General features: G+C 41.7%; 1 protein-coding gene across 1 annotated transcript in view; it reads left to right on the forward strand.

Moving 5' to 3' along the window:
* The window catches only part of TEAD1 (TEA domain transcription factor 1), a 159,727-nt gene that overhangs the window by 94,753 nt on the left and 42,262 nt on the right, over positions 1-22,712 (forward strand). The window contains 3 exon segments of the mRNA XM_040559380.1: positions 17,947-18,011; positions 20,801-20,863; positions 20,952-21,014. Of these exon segments, the coding sequence (XP_040415314.1) occupies positions 17,947-18,011; positions 20,801-20,863; positions 20,952-21,014 (191 nt within the window).

A 22,712-nucleotide genomic window follows, 5' to 3' on the forward strand; every position in this document is an offset into this window, starting at 1 on the left:
TTGAATGTCCTGAACTCCCGCTGGCTTCAGTTTGTCAGTGGGAATTGAGGACATTCAGAGATTGCTGGGAGACTTGGTCTTTACACCATGTACATGCTGATTGCAATGTCTCCTCTTTGTTGTAACTTCTTCACAAATCAATCTTTCCAATCTACTTGTAATTTACTGCTCTTCCAGATGCCTTCAGCATGCTGGTATTATTTTTTTTTTTTTTTTGAACTGAACCCTGCATTTGCGTTGCAGGTTGTATGGGGTGATAAAGAAAAAAAAATTGGAAAATCTTGTGCAAAGAAGGTCTTCTGGAAACGTGTCTATTTCCAGTGAAATGTGTCCATTTCTTTGTTCTTCTTACAGGCTAAACTATGTTTGGATGAGTTTGTTCCTAGATGAAGTGGTAGAATTTCTTTGTCACTGAAAAAAGTATTGGGTGCTAATGCTTGAGGTCTGTTCCTACGTCACTCAGTTGGTGCTTCTGTCTTACTGGATATAAGTGTGTAACGTCACTCGGTTTAGTGTAATCTTCCTGGGAATACAAGAGGTCTTATATTCCATATGTCACTTTAAGATATGATCCTTCAAAATACTGGTTTTGTGCAAAAGGACATTATTTCTGGATAAAGAACCGTGCCCACTGGTTAGGTCAAATTTAATGTAATCTCTTATTGGATGTATTGGATTTTGTACTGTAGAAAACAGCCTGAACTTTCAGGCCAATGATTTTTACTGATCCCAGTATTGAATGCTAGATGGTTTTGCTTCCCACACTTCAGGAAAACAAACAAACAAACAAAAAAAGAACACATTTATATGAGAAAAAAGAGGATTTTTAAAAATGTATTTCATGACAAAATTTAAAAGAAAAAAGTATTTAAAATCAAGCTCTTGGTTATATACACACCTTAAGATGCCACTGACAACAACTTGAATGTAACCTTTCAAATTCCAAGGAACAAGACTGACCTTAAGCATGGATATTAAGCATGCCTCATTTATGTAATTTGTACTGGTTTTAAGCTTCTCAAATTAGAGTACTTTATAATAGTTAATATACATTAGTTAATAGAACTTATTCATTCCTAAAGCCAGATAAACATTTACTTCAAGTTAAAAGTTCAACAATTTTACTGTCTCAGTCTTTTCACCCATAAACATTTTGGCATATTAAAATATTAGTTCTTTCTATCCAATCTTAAAACATTTTAATCCAATTTTAGTAAGAGGGTATGTGTTAAGTATGTGAACCATAAGCTATATAACAGACCAGATGAAGGAACTGGGACTGAATGTTATTTTTGTCCACTAAGGTATCCAACATAAAGATCTTAAAAAAAATAATTAAAAAAAAATCATAAAGCCAGGTTTCTGCTACCTTCTGTGCTCAAGCACATAAAACTATGAGCTTAGAAGAGAACATCTTTTAGAAGAGGTAAACTTCTTGATCCAGTTTGGTCTCTGTTCTTTTCTTGTGATCTTTACAGCTTCTTACTAAAAGGATAGAGGATCTAGATGGCAAACTTAGCAGAGATGAGTTTTCTTCACCCACAGTTTGCAATCAAATGTCATAAGCAGCTCGGTTTCAAATTCAGATTTAAATACTACATTGAAACAGGACTCTTTCTTGAATTTCTCATTTGTCAACAGCTCCAGAGTGGTCCACAAGTGTATGTCTGTCTGTCTGAGTTCTCCACACTAACTTCTGCCAATCCCTTCTTGGTGTTTACCAAACTGGAGTGAGGTGATGTTCTTTAGCGTATGTCGTTTTAAGTTCCTGGAAAAGAGATGTATTTAGATGGGAAAGAGACCCTAGGAACATCTTGCTGGAGAAAGGCTGAACGTAGCCCTCAGGAGAAACCAGGATCCTTGCAAAAGCTCTCGTTGTTAGGACCCAGAGCCTTAGGAAGCCAGCTCTCCTTGGCCCTGCGTGCTGCTCACAGAAGTACATCGGCAGCAATGCAGGGACAACTCTTAATTTAAGAGATAACATTGACAGGGTGGACTGTGGATGGAGGATAACATTCCACAGCTCTTTGGCAAAGGTGGAGACCAAGCAAAGGCATTTTCAAGTAAGAGACCTGGATCCTGCCACAGCACAGTTCCAGTGTCTGTATGTACACTGCCAGGCGCCTGCCTGGTGGCCGTGGGTGGGTCAGTCTGCCTTCTCTCATGTGTTAACACCCCGACATTTACACCTCTCCCTAGGCAGGCAGGAGCCTTTAGGAGTTGTGTTTGGGAAGGCACAGAAAGAAGGCAGACTGATACCTGTTTTCTGTGGAGATCCACTTTCTCAGACACACGTCAAAGTATTTCCGGTGCTTGAAGAATAAGCAAATAATTCAGGTGTACGTGTTTGTGAATTAAATTTTGAGAGCTGCTAATGCAGTTTAGCTCATATTCACACTTACATCTGCCATCTTAACTTTTTTTTTTTTTTAATCTGGGGAATGAAAGAGAGCCCTTTGTCCAGGTAAGAATGGGAAAAGTTGCAAACAAAAGCCTGCTATAACGGGAGCTGTTAGCTCCCATATAGGAAATAAACACTAGGATGGAAAGATCTGATTTACTGAATTTTAAAAACTTTTTAAAATTTGCTTACATTTTAGTTGATGTCTTTAATTAATCCAATGGAAATGAAAAGATGAAGGAGAAGCCAGAGTGATTGTTTTCAAAGCACTGTTATGTCACTTTTGTTTTCCGTGTATTAACTCAGTTTTTTAACAAGACTGGAGTATCAAGCACTGACAGGTGCTGCAGGCACTCTGGATGAGTTTCTTTAGCTAGAAGAGGTTGAATACTCAGGCGGTTCAGTTTCAGTCATGATACTGCAGCAAGGCAATGATTTACCCTGTATAGATTTCAAAAGGTGTTTGTCCATATTGACTTGTCCTAAATTTCTGGAAATAATTGCATTGGCTATTTTCTGTTTCTTCAAGCCTGCATGCACTGCACCTTGAGTTTGCAGCTATTTGCAGCTGTTGCTGTACCAGTGATTCAATTCCTCTCTTCTGAAGTATGAATATACAGCATGACAGTTTCTGAGGGACCGTTTTTATTACTCAGATTTATGCTTTCTTCAGAAACTGCTATAGCATAACCGCAAGCCAACTTGATCTGATATGATTAAGAAAACACAGTTTCAGGGACTTGCTAGAATGCTTCTAAGACTGTCCTTTTAATATCTGAGGCATATGTTGTATTTACCCCCTTTGGAAGGACCATAAGAAAGACTTGAAGACACAGAAACCATTTCTTGAGACAGTGGACAAAAGCTTATATGTTAAAACTGCCATACAATCATTTCTGTTGCCATTGCTGTGGTTGATGCGGGGCTTTGCTCAGGCTTCATTTTGCTTTTGCTAAGTATAACTTAGAAGTGGTACTGCTGTGCCCCTGGCCCTCCTGTGGTTTTACTTTATAAAACTGGGGAAAAAGTTCTCTAGCTAGAGTAAGAGATACTGTCATGCCCCTGTTTCCTTAACAGATACTCTGGTTGGTTCTGGATTTTGAGCAAACCTGTTTTCCTTGCTCCCACCCAACATCTTGCTGCTGATGGTCTTCCAGATACGGGATAGAGGGGACAGTTCTGCTTTGGACTCAGCATCTCCCATTCAGTTTTCATCTTCAGCAAAACATTCAAGTTAACATCACTTAACAAAACATCTGCTTTGAGACCATGGCTTTCACTGTATGTATTTCATAAATACAAATCAGTGGGGACTACTCAGCATGAGCTGTATGATGGTTGTATCTCTATCTTCATTTCATCACCATTTTGTTTGATCTTTGCGTAAATTCTGTTTCCTTTTTTAACAACAAATTAACTTGGGAACAAAAATTCGCTCCCTTGCATGAGGTTTTCTAGCTTTAATGCTCCTACTGTTCTAGTAAGATCTGGAAAGGTCATTAATTAAATGCAAGGTGTTTTTTTTGCACCCAGTCCCACCTGAGGGCCTCATGCCTGAGAGCACAGCAATCCCAAGCAGCCAGAAGAGAGATCCTCCTGTTGCAGCTTTGCAGAAGGTATCTGTGAGGTGGGCTTTGCATTTGTGTGCCTTTTGTCATGGGATTGCCATCTCTGCAAATGCACTGCTGGGTGTTAGGTCAGTCCCTGTGCAGGAAGCTGGTTCTGCTGCTTGTGGGTGGTGGTACAGTGGGACAGGTCCCTCACAGCCATCTTCTGGTGCAGCAAGTTGCATTTACAGCTACAGGAGAAACTTGAACCTGCTTTTCCTTTTATCTTCCGTGTTCCTTTCAGATCTCTGTTTTTACCTTTAGAGCTGTTAAGAGAAATGTTGTGGCAGCAATTCTTCCCCCCCCCCCTCCCCCCCCACCTTTGACTGACTTTCTAAAAGTGAGACATCACTGCTTGACATAGGCAGGTTTTCTGACTGACACAGTGCAGCATGCTGAAGGGACGCAGCTTGAGGTATTACTGTTGACATCAGTAAGATCAGCATTAGGCCCCTGGGGAGTGCTGCAGTACGGTCTCTCATATGGCTTAAAAAGAAGGGAAAGGAAAGGAAAAAAAAATGAATCTCTTTAAGTCCAGGCAAGGGGGCCACACATGTTTTAATCATAGATACTTTTTAAAGCTTGTTTGCGTTTGGGTGATAATGTACTTTAGTATAGTTGGGGAAATGAGAAACTTCACACACGGCATCTGGAAATCCTTGTGGCTCACTACCCTCTTTGACAGCCATAATGTGGCTATAAATTCACCCCAACAGAAAACATGTAACTGCATCGGCCATACCAGAAACAACCTTTCATTTTCTTTTAAATGAATTTGTTGTTTTAAATATCAGCTTTTTTATAGCTTCGTATAAATGTTTGTGAGCCTCAGAGGTAACTAAGTATATTTTTACTTCTTGGGCTTATGGAAAATCAGCCTATGGCTCAATTTAGCGTCTGGAGGGGTGAGTACTGATATATTCACGTGTTTCACAAAAGATGAAAGGACATTACTATTGCAAGCACTTCTGATAAATCTCTGCAGCACTACTTTAATCTCTTCATGCATATATTATCATAGTTTTGCCCAGTGTCAGCTGGACCTTCTTTGGCCAATGCAATGACCATTTCTTTATGCCTTTGAATTGCAAAAACCTAGTGTGCTAAAATGTTGATACTGGTACGATTGCTGGGCTGAGTATGGACTTGCCAGTTGCCTTCGTGAAAAAGCTTTCAGGACCAATACATGTACTGAAAAAGATTGAAATATAGCAGAGTGTTTGGAAATTCATAAAACTGAGAGATCTGGTGCCAAGTGAACTTGACAGAAATTTAGGTATTGCACTCTGTGCATTGCCTGTGTTTTAGCACAGGACAGGATAGTTATTTGTGTGCTTGCATTGGCAGAAACTTGTGAATTAGGAAGAGGATGCTGATTGCATAGCCACTGATCTGAAGTACCCTTTTGCCAAGAGGATTTGTCTGAATTCATACGAGTGTCAGCAGGATGAAACCAGCTATACAGTATTTACCACTTTACAAACTTGTTTCGTTTATTGGTCTTCACTGCTCACCAGTGAAGTGCACGACCACTCCTTCACTCAACAGCGCAGTTCTCCATGTGTCAGGGTGCATCCATCTGGCCCCTGGCCAAGTTAGAAGTAAGGTGCAGGAGTCTTGTTCAGGGCTTTGTCCATTAGGTGGTAGTGCCTGCAAAATAACCTTCCCGTGTTGCTGCTCTGGGACCTGTCCCCCTGCCATGTCCCAGTGGCAGCCCTGGGCCCACCGCCACCAGCAAGGCGAGTTGGAGCTGAGTAGTAACGTGTTCCTGCCCCTCCTGAAATGTCCCTTGTTGCTGGTGGGATTGGAAGGTAATGGTAGTTGTGCTGTTGGGGAGGCACATCAGGTAGAAAGGGGGATTCAGCTTTTATGCAGCTTTTCTACCACCATTTTTAGAGACCTAACCTCTGTAACAGGGAAAAACTGTGAAGAGAGAGAAGGGGCTCAACAAAGTAACATGGCAGAGCCGCTGCTGAAAGCTGGGTCTCATCTCCCAGCCCCACATCAGTGGCACTTGGTCACAAAGCAACCTGGCTGAAGCGGTGGCTCCTAACACATCATGCCTAAAAGAAAGCAGGATTAAGAGTTACACTGAAGCCATGTCACAGTTGGTTGCTTATTTATCCAAAACAAACAAAGAGAAGGTTTCCGAATGCATGCTTTTTGGATAAATACTATGTAAAGGCATGAGTTGGGGAGTGAAAGAAAATTGTGATTTACTGTAGAAATAAATAAGTGGTGAAAAGATTATAAATAATTGTAATTATCTTCTTGCTCTTTGGCATGTTATACTCCTTAAAATTTTTTAATAAAGCCCCCCTATCATCTGAAGTAGCCACTTTAAGTATAATTGAAAAGAAAATTACAAATATTATGACTGTAATGCACTTGGCAGATACACTATGCAAAACTTCCTTCTGACTCTCCAGGATATTCCTGCAGATTTTGAAAGGCACCAATGGGTGTTTTCAGTGATAATGAAATCAGCAGTGCAGTGGTTACACTGCTTGGAGCAGGCTGCGAGCTGCTCAACTTGCTGGAGGTGGCAGAGTCTGGGGGAAGAGGGACAGGAGGAGCCAGGCAGGCGTTTTTCACGCTGATGAATGAGCAGGCTATGAGCAACACTTTGAAATTTAAACAAAATGAATTATGGTATTGTATCAGTTGATTACTTAGCTCTTCATTGTGGTCTGTCATGGCCGTGCTTCAAAAGAGGCAGTGGTGTCTTTTGTAACAGCTTGTTGTAGTCTCATACCTGAGTTCGTGATGGCATTAGGGTTTCTTTCTCCCCTTGGGCTGATGTCCCAGGGATCCTTCAGGAGTGCAGGGATATCGAACTTCCCCGTCACACTAGCTCAAATGTCAGTGGCCCAGGCAGGCCCAGCAGGGAGGCAGGAATGGGCAGCTGATGAGACAGGTTCATATCACACCTGGAAGCATGGACAGATCCAACTGTTCTTTCTTTAGGCTAAAAAGAGTGTAAGTATTCCCAATTTTAAGCATGTTTTGAGGCCAGGTTTGCAAGAAATGAGTTACCCTCTAGCTCAAGTATGTTATGGTCTCTTGTAGGTTCACAATTGGAGCAAAATACTTTTGTACTGTAGCTAGGGCTACATTGTTAGCTATAAAATCTCCACAAAATGTTACTTTTTGCTTGTGAAATAACTTGGAAACCAAGGTTAGCATTGGATGTATCCCAAGCTCTTTCATATGTTGGTCAAAAGTTTCTCCACGTGGCCTATCTGCTGTCAGAAACTGTCATCTAACACAAACTGAGTATAAATACCCTGGATATAATGCAAATTTAAATACCTCTTTGCACCTGCTGTGAAAATAAAGCATCTTAACTGCATGGGACACAGACACCAAATAATTCATAAGCTAAATAAACAGTTTTTGTGAAGAGCTGCAGGAAATGCCGGTGCAGAGTCTGTGGAGGGAGCTGCAAATGAAGGCAGCTCGCATGGCCCTCCCTCTTCCTGCAGATGAACACCCTCGCCCCAGGAGCCATCCTCGGCATTGACCTGTTTTAGACAACCTCTGGATTTGGCCAGAATCCCAATCGCTGAGCGAGGGAAGTGACCTGCTCTCTTAAAATCTCATTACAGTAAATGCTGAGTTGAAAAATCATGTCACAGCTTTTCCTGTTTGTAATGTCATTGGTAGGAGAAATTTACCTGCTTAATGCCTCTGCTCTCTCCTAATGCTGTGGTGGGGCATAGAAGAATATATCCCCGGTGCGACTGTAGTCTGCCATTACAACAGGAGAGGAGTTCAAAGGCATATTTGGCAGTACATGGAGATGTTTTTTAAAATGTACTGGATTTTCTGGAGGCTGCTTGCTGTCTGCAGATCGTATGCGTGAGCCTTAAAAAGAGGGGGACCTCCATTCATGTTACCGGTCTGCACCCTTGTTTGACAGACAAATCTCAATTGCTCTATGCAGGAGTGAGAGGAGACAGTCCGTGGATATTTCCAGAGTTTATATATGTATTTTCCATCTTGTATGCTTGTTCATACAGATTTCTTTCGAAGTTGCATTGTATAAACAATATAATGCTATATAATGCATTTAAGGTTCACCTGTTCTTTAAGGTGAGTCTTTCGTTATGTTACTTTGTGCAGCCATTTCTCGGTCTTTTAAGTACCATCATTGTGTGCAATATGAGTTTAGTCAAAAGAAACATGCCATATTTCAAGCAGCTGCTTTTTACAGTTCTTGGGTCGCAAGCTCATACTCAGAACCACAACAACGTATCAATATACAATTTAAAGTAATTTTGTGGTCTTTTGGATCATTCCTCTCTGAATTCAAAAGACTTTTTGGTATATATACAAGTTAGAAACATGTAAGCATCAAGATACACGTACAGCTTAAAGAGGTTGGAACATTGTAGTTATGCAGTGCTTTAATATTAAACATGAGGGGGAAAAATACTGTTGTAGTCATAGTTAAAACTGTTTCCTTAAAAAATAAACAATAGAAAGCAAACTGTCATCCAGAATTTCTCTTCTGCAAATGAGCATTACTTAATCATAATTCCTTTAAAAATGAACTTCATTTTGCCTACGAGAACAAACAGAAATGAAACCACCTACTGAGAAATTCTATTTTGCTAATTTTTATCTATTCTAATGCAAATAGTGGTTTTAATCCCCTTAATTCATCCATCATGCATGACAGGTCAGCCAGCCCGTTGTCTGTGTATTTGAAGGATTCCTGTCCAAATCAGACTTTTTGTCAGTAGTGCTGGGCAAAAATCTTCCTGTTTCTGAGCTTATGTCACTGAAAAATTGCTGCTACCTTGGAAAGCAAGGCAGTAATTACATATGCATGTGGAAGTTGTACAGGGTCTTCACAGATAGGTTATTAAGAGTTCCTATCATAGCAGGGGAAAAAAAAAAAAGAATGTCAGATTAAGGACATCTAGGTTTTTATGTAATCTACTAAACATCTGTAGCTGATCCAGATAGATGGCAAAGGTCAAGTCTGGATATTTTTTTCGTGTGGGGATTTCTTTGTAAAGAAACAGCCTAAAATTGCTGTTTGTTTTGAAATGCATTTTTGATTGCAGTAAAATACAGTTTACAGCAAGTAGAAAATAATATAAAGGAGCAAAATATTCCCATGTATTTTTGTAGCATTTTAATTAAACAAGGCTTAGAGTAAATTATAAAACCTTCTTTTGTTGAGACAACTGACACTGACAAAATATTAATTAATGAATATTCAGAGAGATCTCTGGATCACTCTTCTTTCTCTTTGAAATATGGTTTGCCTGTGTTTTGAAAAACTCCGAAGCAGAAAATTAATAAATATAGCTTTTATGGAATATTTCCCAGTGTGAAGACCTGCCAAACAGAATCCAATGCATTGCATTAGTGTCAGGAAAGAGTTTTGAACCAGATGTGTATATGGGTCGCTTTTGTTGTTTTGTTTAAAACCGAGGCTGAGATAAAACCAAAAAGTTAGGACTCAACATGACAAGAGTGTCATTCCATGCTACCATTAGGTCATTTCCCTTTTGCTGTATAATTTAAGTTGTGGTATTGCTTCAATCTGGGATCCTTTTGTTGTTGTTGTTTTTAATACAACGCATAAAAAGTTCTTTTCTTTGGGAGTATCATTATGATATAACTTCAATGACTCATTGTAATTGTTAGCTCATTAGCATCCAAAAGGATTATTTCGGTTATTTTCTCTCTTGGATCTTTTCTTTTCCCTATCCTCTTGGGCAACCTGGTTACAGTACACTTTGCAAGCAGTTAATTTGTGTATAATCATACTTAAGTAGCTTATTGTAATCTGGTGTGTGCGTGTGTGTCTCCATGCACACCCACCACTCAGGCAGCCCTCGTAACCCCTTTTTGGAACCCAAGGTCTTTGTCTCATCCCAATCCAGTCCGGAGATGACCGCTTTCCTTTGTGGTCCCTATCCAAATGGAGAGCCAGAGCCTTCAAGTGGGAAGGTCTCAGTGCAGGAGTTCAGCAATGAGCTCAAGCAGGTAACAGGTGCTTGGTCAGTTTTCATTGGCCCCAGCCCCACTCCTGCAGCCCTGGGGGACCATGGGGACCTGCCTGTGTCCTCAGCTCTCCAGCAAGTGCCCATGCAGAGAGGTAGAAGCCAGTGTTTGATGCGGGTCTGGGGCCAAAGGTTTTTGCTGCAAACCAAGAGAGACGCAGCTCCCATTCTCTCCCCCAGGGCCAGAGGAGCTGACTCCTGCCTTACATTCCCATTATTGAAGGCTGTCTAAACTGAGAGGTCCCACAGATCTGCAGATTTGGGCTAGTGAATGGTAAATTCCCTAAAAAGGTCTCTCATCTTTACTTTGAGGCATTGCATATACTTACAGTGCTGCTTAAAGGGGAAAAAAAAAAGCAGAAGGGAATCAAGGAATGGTTTGCATTGGCTCATTTGGCAATTAAAAATACATAAGTGAAAGAATTGCTGTGAACTTGCCCAAAGGGCTATAATAAATAACATCCTGCATAACTAGTACATAAATGTGCCTTATGGTTTTGAATGAAATGACTGTGTTTGTTTTTAGGGTTGTTGGTTGTTGCTTTTTTTTCAGAAATGTAACAGTTGGAATACAAATAGGCTTATGTTTCTGTAATTGTGGTAAACATATTTTAAAGATTGCTGTTTGATTAACTGTAAATATTACCAGTTCAGAGGTTAAATACTGTTGTTGAAGTCACTCAGGGAAATCCAGCAGAAGTGTAAATATGGCAGAAAAAGCTAAACAATATGGCAAAGGAATATTTGCTGACTTAAGAGCGCAGGATCAACACCAATATTTTTCCAGTGATGCTAAACCTCTTGTAACTGCTAAATTGGATTTGTAGTTGAATGAAGTATCAGCTGCTGTGGGACAAGCCCATAAAGGCAGGACGGCTGGCCTTTTGTAGGCAGGGTTTAAAGGACGATTGATATGTTTTAGCACTTTTGGGATTATTGTGATTAGGAGGAAGCCATTCTGAGTGATAGAGAAAAGGGTGTAAAAAACACAGTCCACAGCTGGTAAGCAGCATGTGTTTGCTATAAGGAGAGGTCACGACTAGTTGATCCTGCTGCTTCTGGCATTGATTGACAGTAAAGAAAACTTGATATTATGAAGCAGACCCTTCTTTTTTCTTCTCCTTTTTTTTTTTTCCTTAAATAAATGGTGTGTCTGTTGTGTAAAGCTGAAGTATTTTCAAAATCTGGAATACTCACAGGTTGCAAGCTAAAATGTTCAGAGACAGCTGCAAACATGAGTTGTTGAAATATCTAGAAATGAGTATTCAACCCAGAGCTGTAAGAACACTAAACAGGAGTTACAGAAAATTAGCTCTGGTGTTTCTGTTTGCCTTTTTCATACGTGTTAGTCTTAACTAAACCCCCCTTTGTCGTATAGTAGAAAATTTATGCTAAGTAAGTGGAAATTTCAAGTTCACCAAACTTGTTGACTATTTATGCATCTGCTATATCTAAGATACTCAGCAAGGAATAATATGTGTAAAACAAATGTTACCATCAGGAAAACAGTTTAATCATTTTATTTTTATTAAACACCTGCCCCAGAAAATGTGCAGGCTATTTCATCTTATCTGCTCAACCCACTTGGAAATGTAGCTCATTTAGCTGATGGCTTTTTTTTTTTTTTTTTTTAAGGAACCATCCAAAAGCTCACAAATGCACATTTAAATAGTTGAATCTCTGACTCTTTTTAGTGGGGCTGTACCTCTTTCAAAATTCGAGTTAGCATACCACACAGGAAAGAACACAAGCTTGCCAACTCCCGCTGAGCGTTTTTTCAAGCCTGTGAAAAGAATGAATTATTCAGCAGTAAGCATGCTTACAGCTGGCCATTTGGGAGCTTTGATGTGCGAATCAGGCGGTTGCATGAATGCCCTTATTGTCATGTTATGTGTACACAGTGTGTGAATTATTGAAAATAGTGAGGCCTGAGCCTCATCTGGTAGAGATTACAGTGCAGGCATGCTGGGTGAAGGTCTGTAATTGAAAATCCCCAGATGCTGTTTATTTGGCCTGCGTCACGTGGCCTTGTGCAGAAAGCTTGTCTGAACAAAATGCTGCCCGCCTGGGAAGCGCCACCCAGCCCCCTCCGAAGCCCTGGTGAAACCCAGGGTGCGGGAGACTTAAACACCTGCCCATAATATTTTTAAAAGCTTAAATTAGATTTGCCTATAACGTTTAAATAGAGGATGCCTTACTTAGGGGTTTAAACTGCTTAGCCAGTTGTTGACTTGCAGAGCTCTTTAATCTACAAGAGGCTTTTTGTTAGCCAATTTAGCTTTCAAGCGTCTTCAGAAAGCGGCACTGGCAAATTGTGGGCAAGCTCTCCCAAAGGTGGCTATTCTGCTGGCAAAATGGAGCAGGAAAGCACCAGGGCCAAGTATGGCGGCAGAGCAGCTTGGCCACACCGGGGGCCCTGCAGCCACCTCCTGATGCAGGAAAAACTCCAAATCAGCCCACGTCCCGCTGATGGCACCCGTGCATGGACCCTGTGACTAGCTGGGACGTGGATCCAGCTTGTGCTGAACAGCTGAGACAGAGGGACTTGGTGCCACTCACGGTGTGCACATGGGCTGCCCAGGCACTTGCCCCATGCGCAGCAAACTCGCCAGTGGGCTCCTAAAGGAGCCAAACTCCCACCAGCTCTCAGGTTGGGCATCCAGGCACATGGGCAGCACTTGGTGGCCAGCTTCAGGCAGAGGCAACTGGAGATGGAGTTTTACCAAAGCTGATGAGCTTTGCCGTGGTGAAAATACAGTCACAAAGATGACCTGGGAGATGTTTTACAAGATGTTTTAGAAGAAGTTCAGCATACAGGTCTGCATCCAGGCTTTGTTCTAAGCATAAGAAATACCCATTTCAAGCCACAGTCTCACAGAATTTGGAGAAATTCACCTTTATTTGAAAAAAATAGGCTTTTCTGCTTGGTCACTACTAGATTTTTTTGTTGAGTATGGAAACTGTTTAAAATTAGCTGTTCATTTTCAATTTACTAACCAAGTTAATTTTCTGTCCTTGCCTATTTTTATCTCATTTGGATGGTGCTTATTACTGGGAGCCCAGGGGGAGAGGGGCAGTGGTTTAATTTGTGTTATTAATGTTCTAAATAAAGCTACCCACCCGCCACACAAGCACCTGGTGTCCCTGTGGGGCCGTGATGACCCCGCCTGTCTGCCCTGCTGCTGGCTGGGGCCTGCACCCAGAGGAGGGGTCCTGGCATGGCTGGGGCCACATCCACAGCTCACACGGGTCCCAGCAGAGCTGCCTGTGGTGGCCTGGAGGCCCACTGAGGGGGTGCACTGAAGGGGGCACTTAGGAGCCTCGCAGACTTTTGTGGGGGCTGATGGTGAGCTTCTTTAAAGTGTTGTTGGAAATAGCGTTAGTGGGGGAGGTTTCCCCACATAAGGACCCTCTGTTAGAGCAACAACTGCCTCCTGGGGGGGGTGGGCGGAAGCCTCCCCACTCTGCAGCTGCTTCTCCTTATTTAGGACTAGAAGACCTGAAACGTCAGTCCTCCTTGCTGCCTGTGAGGTGTCCGGGATCACTGTCCTCTCCCTCCTTCAGAGTGATGGGCACACGCTGGGGCAGACAAAGGGAGCCCAGTGGGCCCGGCCATTTCCCCAAGGGACCCAGGTGGGATTCACACCACCTTGCCTTGTGGGCAAAGCCTGGCACTGTTTGGCAGCTAAACCCAGTTTTGCTTCCTGCCATGACTGAAAAAGATGTTCTGTTGTTTAAAATGCATCTTCCCTACCGTCAGTGCACAGAGAAAAAATATGTTTTGCAATTGCACTTGTGGTACAGAAGGGTATGACAGATAAAGCCTGAATTTAAAAGAAAAAACAAACACTAAGAGAAGCCCATATAAAATACTACTTTTGGTCCTCTCCTGATCCTTTCAAGATCCTTGGAAAAGATTGCTGTGCTGTGAAGATGTTTCATCTGACTGGGCACCTTTCCCACACCTCTCTTTCATACCTGAACCAAAACATTCAAAGTAGGAAACTGTCATAGCAGATGACAAGAAGAAGGAGCTGAACATTTACAGTTCATAAACCTGACCTCTCCTCTTCTACCAGGCAATTTCCCAGCTAGATCTGTGACAGGGAGAGAAAGGGAGGGTGTGTATGGAAAGTATTTCCACAGCTGAGCTCTTCCTAGAAAAAAGCAGATCTGTTTTTTAATGGGCATTTTTCACGCTAAAGTTTCTAGAGGCCAATTAAAGAAGTTCCTTGAACCTCTTTTGTTTCAGACAATTCTCATTGCCAAGAAAAGGAGAATGTTTTTAGGATTATTCAGCCTTCCTTTCTGTGTCCAGTTCTGGGCTCCCCGGTACAAAAAAGACAGAGATCTCCTGGAAAGAGTCCAGCGGAGGGCCACAAAGATGATACGGGGCCTGGAGCATCTTCCCTAGGAGGAAATGCTTAGAGGGTCTGTTCAGCCTAGAGAAAAGACGACTGAGAGGGGATCTTATCAATGTTTATAAATACCTGAAGTGTGGGAGACAGAGCAATTTGGCCAACCTCTTTTCAGTGGTTTGTGGGGACAGGACAAGGGGTAATGGCCACAAAATGGATCACAGGAAGTTCTGCACCAACATGCGAAAGAACTTCTTCACGGTGAGGGTGACGGAGCACTGGAACAAACTGCCCGGGGAGGTTGTGGAGTCTCCTTCTCTGGAGATATTCAAGGCCTGTCTGGACGCCTACCTGGGCAACCTGCTCTATGGAACCTGCTTTGGCAGGGGGGTTGGACCCGATGATCTCTTGAGGTCCCTTCCAACCCCTACAATTCTGTGATTCTGTGATTCCTTTCTCTAAAATCCTCTCTGTGTCTTGGTAGGTCTGGAGATAAGATCTTTTCTGTTAGTATCTGTCAGAGCTGGTAAAGAAGAGCATCAGTGTTTGGTAGATAACATAAAGGCTGTAAGCTTTTACTTGGGGACATCTATCTTGTATATGTCAGGCAGTGCTTATGTTTGTGTCTTATGTTTGTGTTTATGGCTTTTTGGTGGTCCAGAACAGATATTTTGTCTTTTCAGATCATTCTGGCTAAGCAGAAGATACTTATTGAGCCTAATGAGGCTTGAATATCTCCTGCTCTGGCTATGCTGGGTGCATATTTCTTTTCTGTGTTGAAAACATGGCTGTAAGGAAAACAAGGCTGTTGCCTTGGTCACTTTGCATGGTTTCTTGTAGAGCTCCTCCTCCTTGTCACATTATTCCATGCCATGTTGACTCTTCTTGAGCTGAACTCCAGCTAGACCTCACCTTAAGGGAAGACATCACATTGCAAAACCACAATCTTGTTAGTCATACCCCTGCCAGGCTGGAGAGTGGCTGGTAAAAACCCCTCTCGATTCAAGCCAGAGCACTTCGTGGATGGACTGGGGCTCAACTGGAGACAGCATTTGACTGATATTTTGAATAATACAGTCTAGACTTTCAGTGCTTGGTGTTTTTTATAAAACTCTTTTCCTGTTAAGTGGCTGCCTGAGATTGTGAGCTTTCTTTTAAAAACAGATTTTTTAGCTCTCTTGACTTGGAAGAACACTGTGAAGCCATGAGAAGGTTTAACTCTTCCTGCCTCAGCTGCAGCTGAGGGCTGCACAGGCCTGCCTTACCAGGTAGGGATGGCTGGAGTGACCTGTTCTGTGACCATGTATCCCAAACACAGTCAGTGCAGATTGGGGGATGGAGATGCCAACACATTCTTTACATCACCTTTTAGAGTCACTGGCCTTTCAGAGTCACCAGCTGCTGCTAAGGACAACCTTAAGGGACAGTATAGAGTCATGAAAAATACCAAGCCTCTGCCAAAAGATTTTGTAAAACTCTGCCTAAAGCTTGCTTAGTTTACGTGTCATCATGGCATGTTGTTTCCTCTTCTTTTTTGTGCTGAGGTCTCAGGCTCTCAACGTCTCCCTCAGTTCCGTTTTCCAAACTGTCTGACACTTCTCCATTGTAGAACTTTTCCGTTTAATACTGATGAAGGGTAAAACAGCTTCATTTGTTCATGTCCAGCACCTGCAAGTGAATATGCAGTTGTGCCACTGTGGGGTAGCTGCTGTTAGTGCATGGGAGCACAGGGGGACAGCCACAGGTATGAAAATTCACTCACAGTGGACATTAGGCCTCAGAAGCAGCAGGAGTCAAAACCGGTCTCATCCTAATACCTCCATGAAATAAGTGTAGTTGTTATACATTATCAGTTGTCTGTACTCAGTTGTTGGTCCTAGAAGTGCTGCTGTTCCCGCTTTTGCAGGGATTTTTTGTTAAGGGTAAAGCAGTGTTTCAATTCTCTACAGATTTGTTCTTCCTTGTTTGAAGTGAACTATTTGGATGATGATGATAATGAAAGTTTGAGAATACTGAGATACAGAAACTGAGTGTTACGCTAGTTTCACCTCATGAACATGAAGGCCATGGCTCCATGTGGAAACAGGTACTTTCCTGGCACCACGCACTGCAGGACTGCTGTCCAGGCAGAAGACAAGGTCTTTTTGTGAAACTAGGCAACTAGCTGCTCCTTTTGCATGCAGAAAACCCTCATTTGTGTGCAGAAATGTTGGTTGTTTATTAGTTTGCTCATGCAAAATTTGCCTCTTGAATTTTGTCCCAAAGAGGCCTGCTGAACAGCTAGAAGCCTCACATCACCATTACCATGGCACATTGTGGGAAGCCTGACACACAATCCAGGCAAACAAAAAGGGAATTGGAGGACACACAGCTCAGATCTGAGACATGTTGATATTTCTTATTCTAGTACCCATTTAACAAAGAAAATGTAGAAGAGACAAGAGCCATTGGATGTTATACAAAGGGTGTAAAATAAAGTTCAGAGAGGGAGACAAAAGGAAATGGGAGGAAAAAAGAAAATGACAGTCTAGTTAAATTGTATTCAATCTTCCAGTCAACAATATACCATTCAGAAGCAGGCATGCTACATGAAAACTTCATGTCAGTCCCTCACATCAGACTCTTTCGAGTTTGAGCCTCTGGCTGGTCTAATATCTTTCTGCTGTCCCCAGCTATGTACTCATCCACTTCAAAATAACTTGGTGGGTAACAAGTTATTTTCTTAGCCTTCCCATTTTCAGCTTGCTGCTAAATCAGTTTTCTCATTTTCGATGCTTCTCCCCTGTGCTGAATGCAAATAGCTTCGTAACTTAGGACTTGTTGAGCAAGTATATTTAAGTTGTTACAACGCATGCAGAAGTAACATAATATGCAGTGAAAATAAACAGGGCACCACATAAAACTTTGTTATCTTCCATGTCAGCCATATTTAGAAGGAAATTACTTGTAAAGAAAATGTTAGTTTGTATTAAGTAGCATAATGTATGATTGAAGAAGAGTCAAATAGCCATTTTAGAAACTTGGAATACTCTACATTTCCAAGAGAAATAGAGCTTTAAATAACAAACCACTATGTTGATCGGACCCACTGCAGCAGGAACTTCTGCACCGCAGGGTGACCACTCTTGTGCATGGTGTTAAGGGTGTGATTAATAACCTTCTGAACTGGGGCATTGATTATGGTCAGTGGAGGAGGCAAAGTGCTCCCCGTAAGATGAGCACATTTTGCTCTACAACTTTCAGAATTAAGGTTGCAGAAAAAGTTGACACAAAGCTGTAACATCAGGGTAATTGGTGCTTTGGCTCAAGTGGTACGTGTTCTTCCCGAGATCCAGGTGGGCCTGGGGTCAAACGTCACCTGGTGTAGTCAGAAGCTAAACCAGGGGAGCCCAAATATCATGTCAGCCCCCAGGATGGGAGGGTCTCCAGCCCAAAACCAGCCTGGGCACCGGCCAAGGTGTTGCCTTTCTGCCTGTGAACAGCTGCAGGACTTCAATACCAATATTTTGATGGTGTGGTGCTGCTTGTCTCTTACCATGCATTTTTCTTTGTTTCAGGTAGGAATGAATTGATAGCCAGATACATCAAACTTAGAACAGGGAAGACACGGACCAGGAAGCAGGTAAAATAACCCAGTGGGGAAGTATGCATGTCAGTGAATGACAAAACGTGGCATTTCTGGCTGCAGTGGCTGTCTGTGCTTCAGCTCTGATGAGATGATGTGTTGACTTCACTGTTCTGATTTAATATATGCTTTTAAGACGTATATTTAAAACTCCAGATTTCTGTGTTGTGCATCATTTCCTTGACAGTTGGAGGTGCATTTTTTATTAGCCTCTGTGTACATGAAGATATTATCCCCTGTATTTGGGAAAAAAAAATCAAAAGTAAAAGTAGAAGCATAAAGCATTGTGCCTTATTTCTCTATATGGACAATTACACAATGTAATAATTATTTTGAGATGGTGAATAATGGAGCTTCTAAATGTCCAGCCAATTCACCTATATTATAAAGTTTATGATTCTTGGATATGAAAGGTAAATGATAAAAAGTAGCAGGACTGATCCTAATCATACTCTCAGCTCATGGACAGTACTTGCTACAGGATGAAATAATAATTTTTTAAAAAATCCCCTAAGAGCCTTCAGGCTCCTGGTCTGTGACCGTCGTAAGATTTCATTCAATGAGTCAGAATAAACCTCTAACCAGTCTTAAGTCTTTTTCAGATGATTATCGCATAACCATTAACTTACCTCATATGACTAAATCCTTTAATTTATAATATCCACGGTGATCAGCAGCCTTACAGAAGGCACACGCTCTGTGTAGTTCATGTGGTCGTTACTAAACCCTTGCGCTGTTTCAAAATGCTTCGCAAATCACAGAGTCCCCTTGCTTTCTCTAACGTGAAGTGCGAGATTCCCCTCCTCCCCATCCATGTGAGTGATGAAGGGGAAGGCAGAGGCTCGTATGCTTGCATGCTACATGTGTTTTGTAATGCAGAGAAAGGTGATGCTGAGTCAGCACACACAAAGATGGCCTGCTGCCAACGCTCGTATTCAAAGCATTTTGAGCTGGGTGATATTTTGCCCTGGGTGGTGTCCTTTGTCAATTGGGAAGAAAACATATGTACAAGGGATGAAAAAAGCCATGAGAAAAGAGAGAAACTGCAGTGCATGGAGAAGGAATAAACAAAAGATAGGCAAAGAAATCTGAAACAAAAGAGAAAAGTTGCAAGCTCTGCCCTGTTAAGCCCATGTGAACTCTGCTTGTCGGGGGCTACACTGGAGATCTTAATATTGCATCAGAAGTTGAAATGCAGACTATGTGGGCTAGATCTTTGGCCAGTATATGCTGGTAGAGCCGCAGTGAAGCCAAGAGGGTTGTGATGGTTTACATATGGTGATGTTCTGCCTCCATACTTGTATGTCCCTCTATTTTTTCATAAATCACTTTTGACAATTGTCTAGAAAAGTTCGATTGTCATTATATCTGAGTTTCAACTGAGCAATTAAATGTTATGATTGTCCTTCCTGTATAACCTTTAACACCACTAATATCCCACTGAAAGCAAAACAAGCGAACGCGTGTCAAAACTTGGTCTACGTGTTTCACTACAAAATTGCTTAGTAAGTAATAGTATAACACTGAATTACTGCAGACTGGTTCCTGAGCTGTTTCTGAAGAAGTCCCTGAAGGTGTCCTTCAGGAGCCGTGCTCATTTATGCATTATTATTTGCTTCTCTACTAAAAATACAGGCTTTTTTTGTGTGTGTGTTTGTGTGCTATTGTCATGGAATAGACTTACAGAGGGAGGAAATGAAGCTTTGTTTCTCCTTTTCTTTTGCTTATGTTCTTTCCCAGACAGGAATTGTAACTTAGGAAAATTGCACACCACCTGGTATGGTATGCCCTGGGACAAATAAGAATAAAAGATTTCTCTTTAGCAGTTTTTACCATCACTGCAGTTTTTAAACCTTCACACAGAGGTCTGCAGGATGCTGAGCTGTACCGAGCAATGCTGGACAGCATCATTAAACCCTCAGCATCAATATCGTGGATTTCAGCATGTGCCTGAGTAAACAGAAATGTCAGTCAGGGCCCAGACCCTTCACTGCACAGGCAATAACTTCTGGCCAATAACAGATCTTGCGCAGGACTGACTTTACACACACATTTCTTATCGAAATGCAAAACGTAATGATAAACCTGGACATTGCTCGAGCTGGTGCCAAGTTACTGGTCTCTGCTTACATGAGCGTTTTGCAGGTGGACTTGACGCTGAGATTGCAGAGAAAGGCAGAACAGGTTCTGGGACCTGTATTGTGTCAATATTTTACCATTTGGTCCAGAACTTGGGGCATAGCAGTGGGGCCAAAACACAGCCTGAGGCTCCATGTTGGAGCTGCAGAGCACCAGCCTAACTAATGGGTGAGACTTTTCAATGCCCTAACACCTCCAGCCTAGTGTCAAGAGGTCAGGGTGGGTGTCTGCAGCCCCGGCAGACGGGGGGAAACCCTGTGGGCTCCCTGCACCAGAATGCGGGACCCGGCTGCGGATGGGGTCAGTCCCAAAGCACGTGGGCTTCAGCCAGCTGCGAACTGTCTTCTCTCTTGTAGCTGAGTGCACAACCCGGTGGGTTCCACTTTTTTTTCCCTTAATCAAATCACTGCAGTGATGACCTGTATTGTTAAGCCTTGGTGCTAAGAGCTTGGTATCTGGCTGGGAGTGTGGTATCTTTAACAGCAGAGCTTACTGAAGATGCAAATAACTCAATCCCCTCAGAAAAGTTTTTTATTTTTTTAAAGAGCAAAATAGATATTTTAAATTTGATTTGCTTTTTGTTTTTCTTTTTTTTTTTGTTTTGTTTTGTTTTTTGTTTTTTGTTCCTATAAACCTGAACAATGTAGGTGTCTAGTCACATACAGGTCTTAGCAAGAAAGAAAGTTCGAGAAATTCAAGCCGCCATTAAGGTACGTTTGGCTTGCCCAGTTGTAGGGGGCTTTTCATCTCCATGGTTACAGGCTTTTCCTTTGTTTCCTCCCTTCCCCTACCCTGCAGGTGTCTAGTCACATTCAGGTTCTTGCCAGAAGGAAATCTCGTGATTTTCATTCCAAGCTGAAGGTATGCGCTTTTCTGCTTTTGGGCTTGTGGTTGCTATGCCTGTCCCTTCCTCCTCCCTGCGGTGATGGACGAGCGCCTGGTGCTGCCGTGCCTGTAACCTCGTTTTCCTGCATGTGGTAGCTGTCTGTGTCTCTTTGTGTTTAATTTCCAGTTTCTGCACTAGCATTCACATTAAAAACATTGTTTTAACACTGTCCAAATGCAAAGTGAGCTACTCTTTGTAACAGCTCAGCACCTAAACCTGATTTTTAACCCGTTAGTTTATTTTTGGTTTTGTTTTGTAACAGTTGAGTGCTAGGAGCATATTTAAATACAGAGGGTTTTTAAGCAGTTGTGTAGATGCTTTTTACTTTTTTTTCTTTTTTTTTTTTCTAGAGAGGTAATCGGGGTAATTGTTTTCTATTCTCAAATGTTTTTTGTCTCTGCTTTTGAAATGCTATCAAGAATACTTAAAACAGATTGTGCCAGAGAGCACAGCTTATCCCGATTGCTCTAGCTACAAGGTGTTACTGGAGTACAATCTAGTATTACCTGAAGTTACGTACTATTTACAAGATTCTCTGAAATTTTGTTTTTTAAAGTAAAATATTGGCATTTAATCTTTGGAGAGCCTCAGTCAGAGCCCTGTTCAGGGAAAACTAAGTATGTTTACTTAATCTGACATGATGAAATGTACACGTCCCCATTTTCCCTGGTTTCCATGAAGTATATTCTAAGGCTAAAAAGAAACTCTTGGAAATGTTTAATGGGGATTTGTTGGATTGCTTGTTTTTTCAAGTTTTCCAGTGGAGACCCTGGGACTCATTTTGTTTTCATATTACTTAAAAGTGGAAGAGGGTGTTTTGCAATTTTTGCTGTCGATTTTTTTTTCTTTTTAATAAAAAGCAAAGGAACTTGTAAATCTTTTACTTCCCTCCTTTTTTCTTTTTGTTGATTTTTTTTTCCTCAGATGAGAACAAATCATGTTTTTGTTCTAGCTGAAAAGCAAAAATGTTTCAGAAAGTAATTTCACAATGCTAAGTGGTGAGCACTGCGGATGCTTACCACAATCCTGGAACTGCAGCGTATAAATAACAGCCTGGCTGTGTAATAGGCCTTCTTGACAGAAGCACTGGGTTTTTCATCCGCAGTGGGCAGCATGCTGGCAAGCTTGTATGGCTGTTGGTGGCTGGCTTTTTAGCTGCACTGGCTGAGCAGTTGGGGTTTGTAAAGAACAACTAAGACAACCTAAACATACTGCTTTTTAACCGAGGGTGCTATAATACAGAGATATGTAGCATTTTAAGCTTAAATTGTCAATCCTTGATGCCTAAAATTAAGTATGTGAGTAGGCTGCCTTACTTTCAGATGTGCTCAGCACCAGCAGCTCTCAGGGCGTTTTATAGGACTGTTGAGCACTCAGGGCTACAAAAATCAGGAAACCCACCTAGATACCAAAATGCAGGCTTAGAAGCCTAACAAAATTTTTGGATTTACTCTTCTAAAATATTTCATTTTCTCAATGCCAAAAATAAAATATGAAAACATTTCTAAAGCAAAAAATAAATAAATAAAATTCTTGATTGCTGCACCTGCTATCTGACTTTTACTGAAGCTTTCCAAAGGAGAAAGCAGCTAGCTAACCTCTTGTTAGGTTATATTTGAGACCTCTAGCCTAGATGGCATTTGCAGTAAATAGAGATCCAGAGGGATTTTTCA

Source organism: Cygnus olor, chromosome 5 (genome assembly GCF_009769625.2).
Source record: "Cygnus olor isolate bCygOlo1 chromosome 5, bCygOlo1.pri.v2, whole genome shotgun sequence".
NCBI classification, from domain to species: domain Eukaryota; kingdom Metazoa; phylum Chordata; class Aves; order Anseriformes; family Anatidae; genus Cygnus; species Cygnus olor.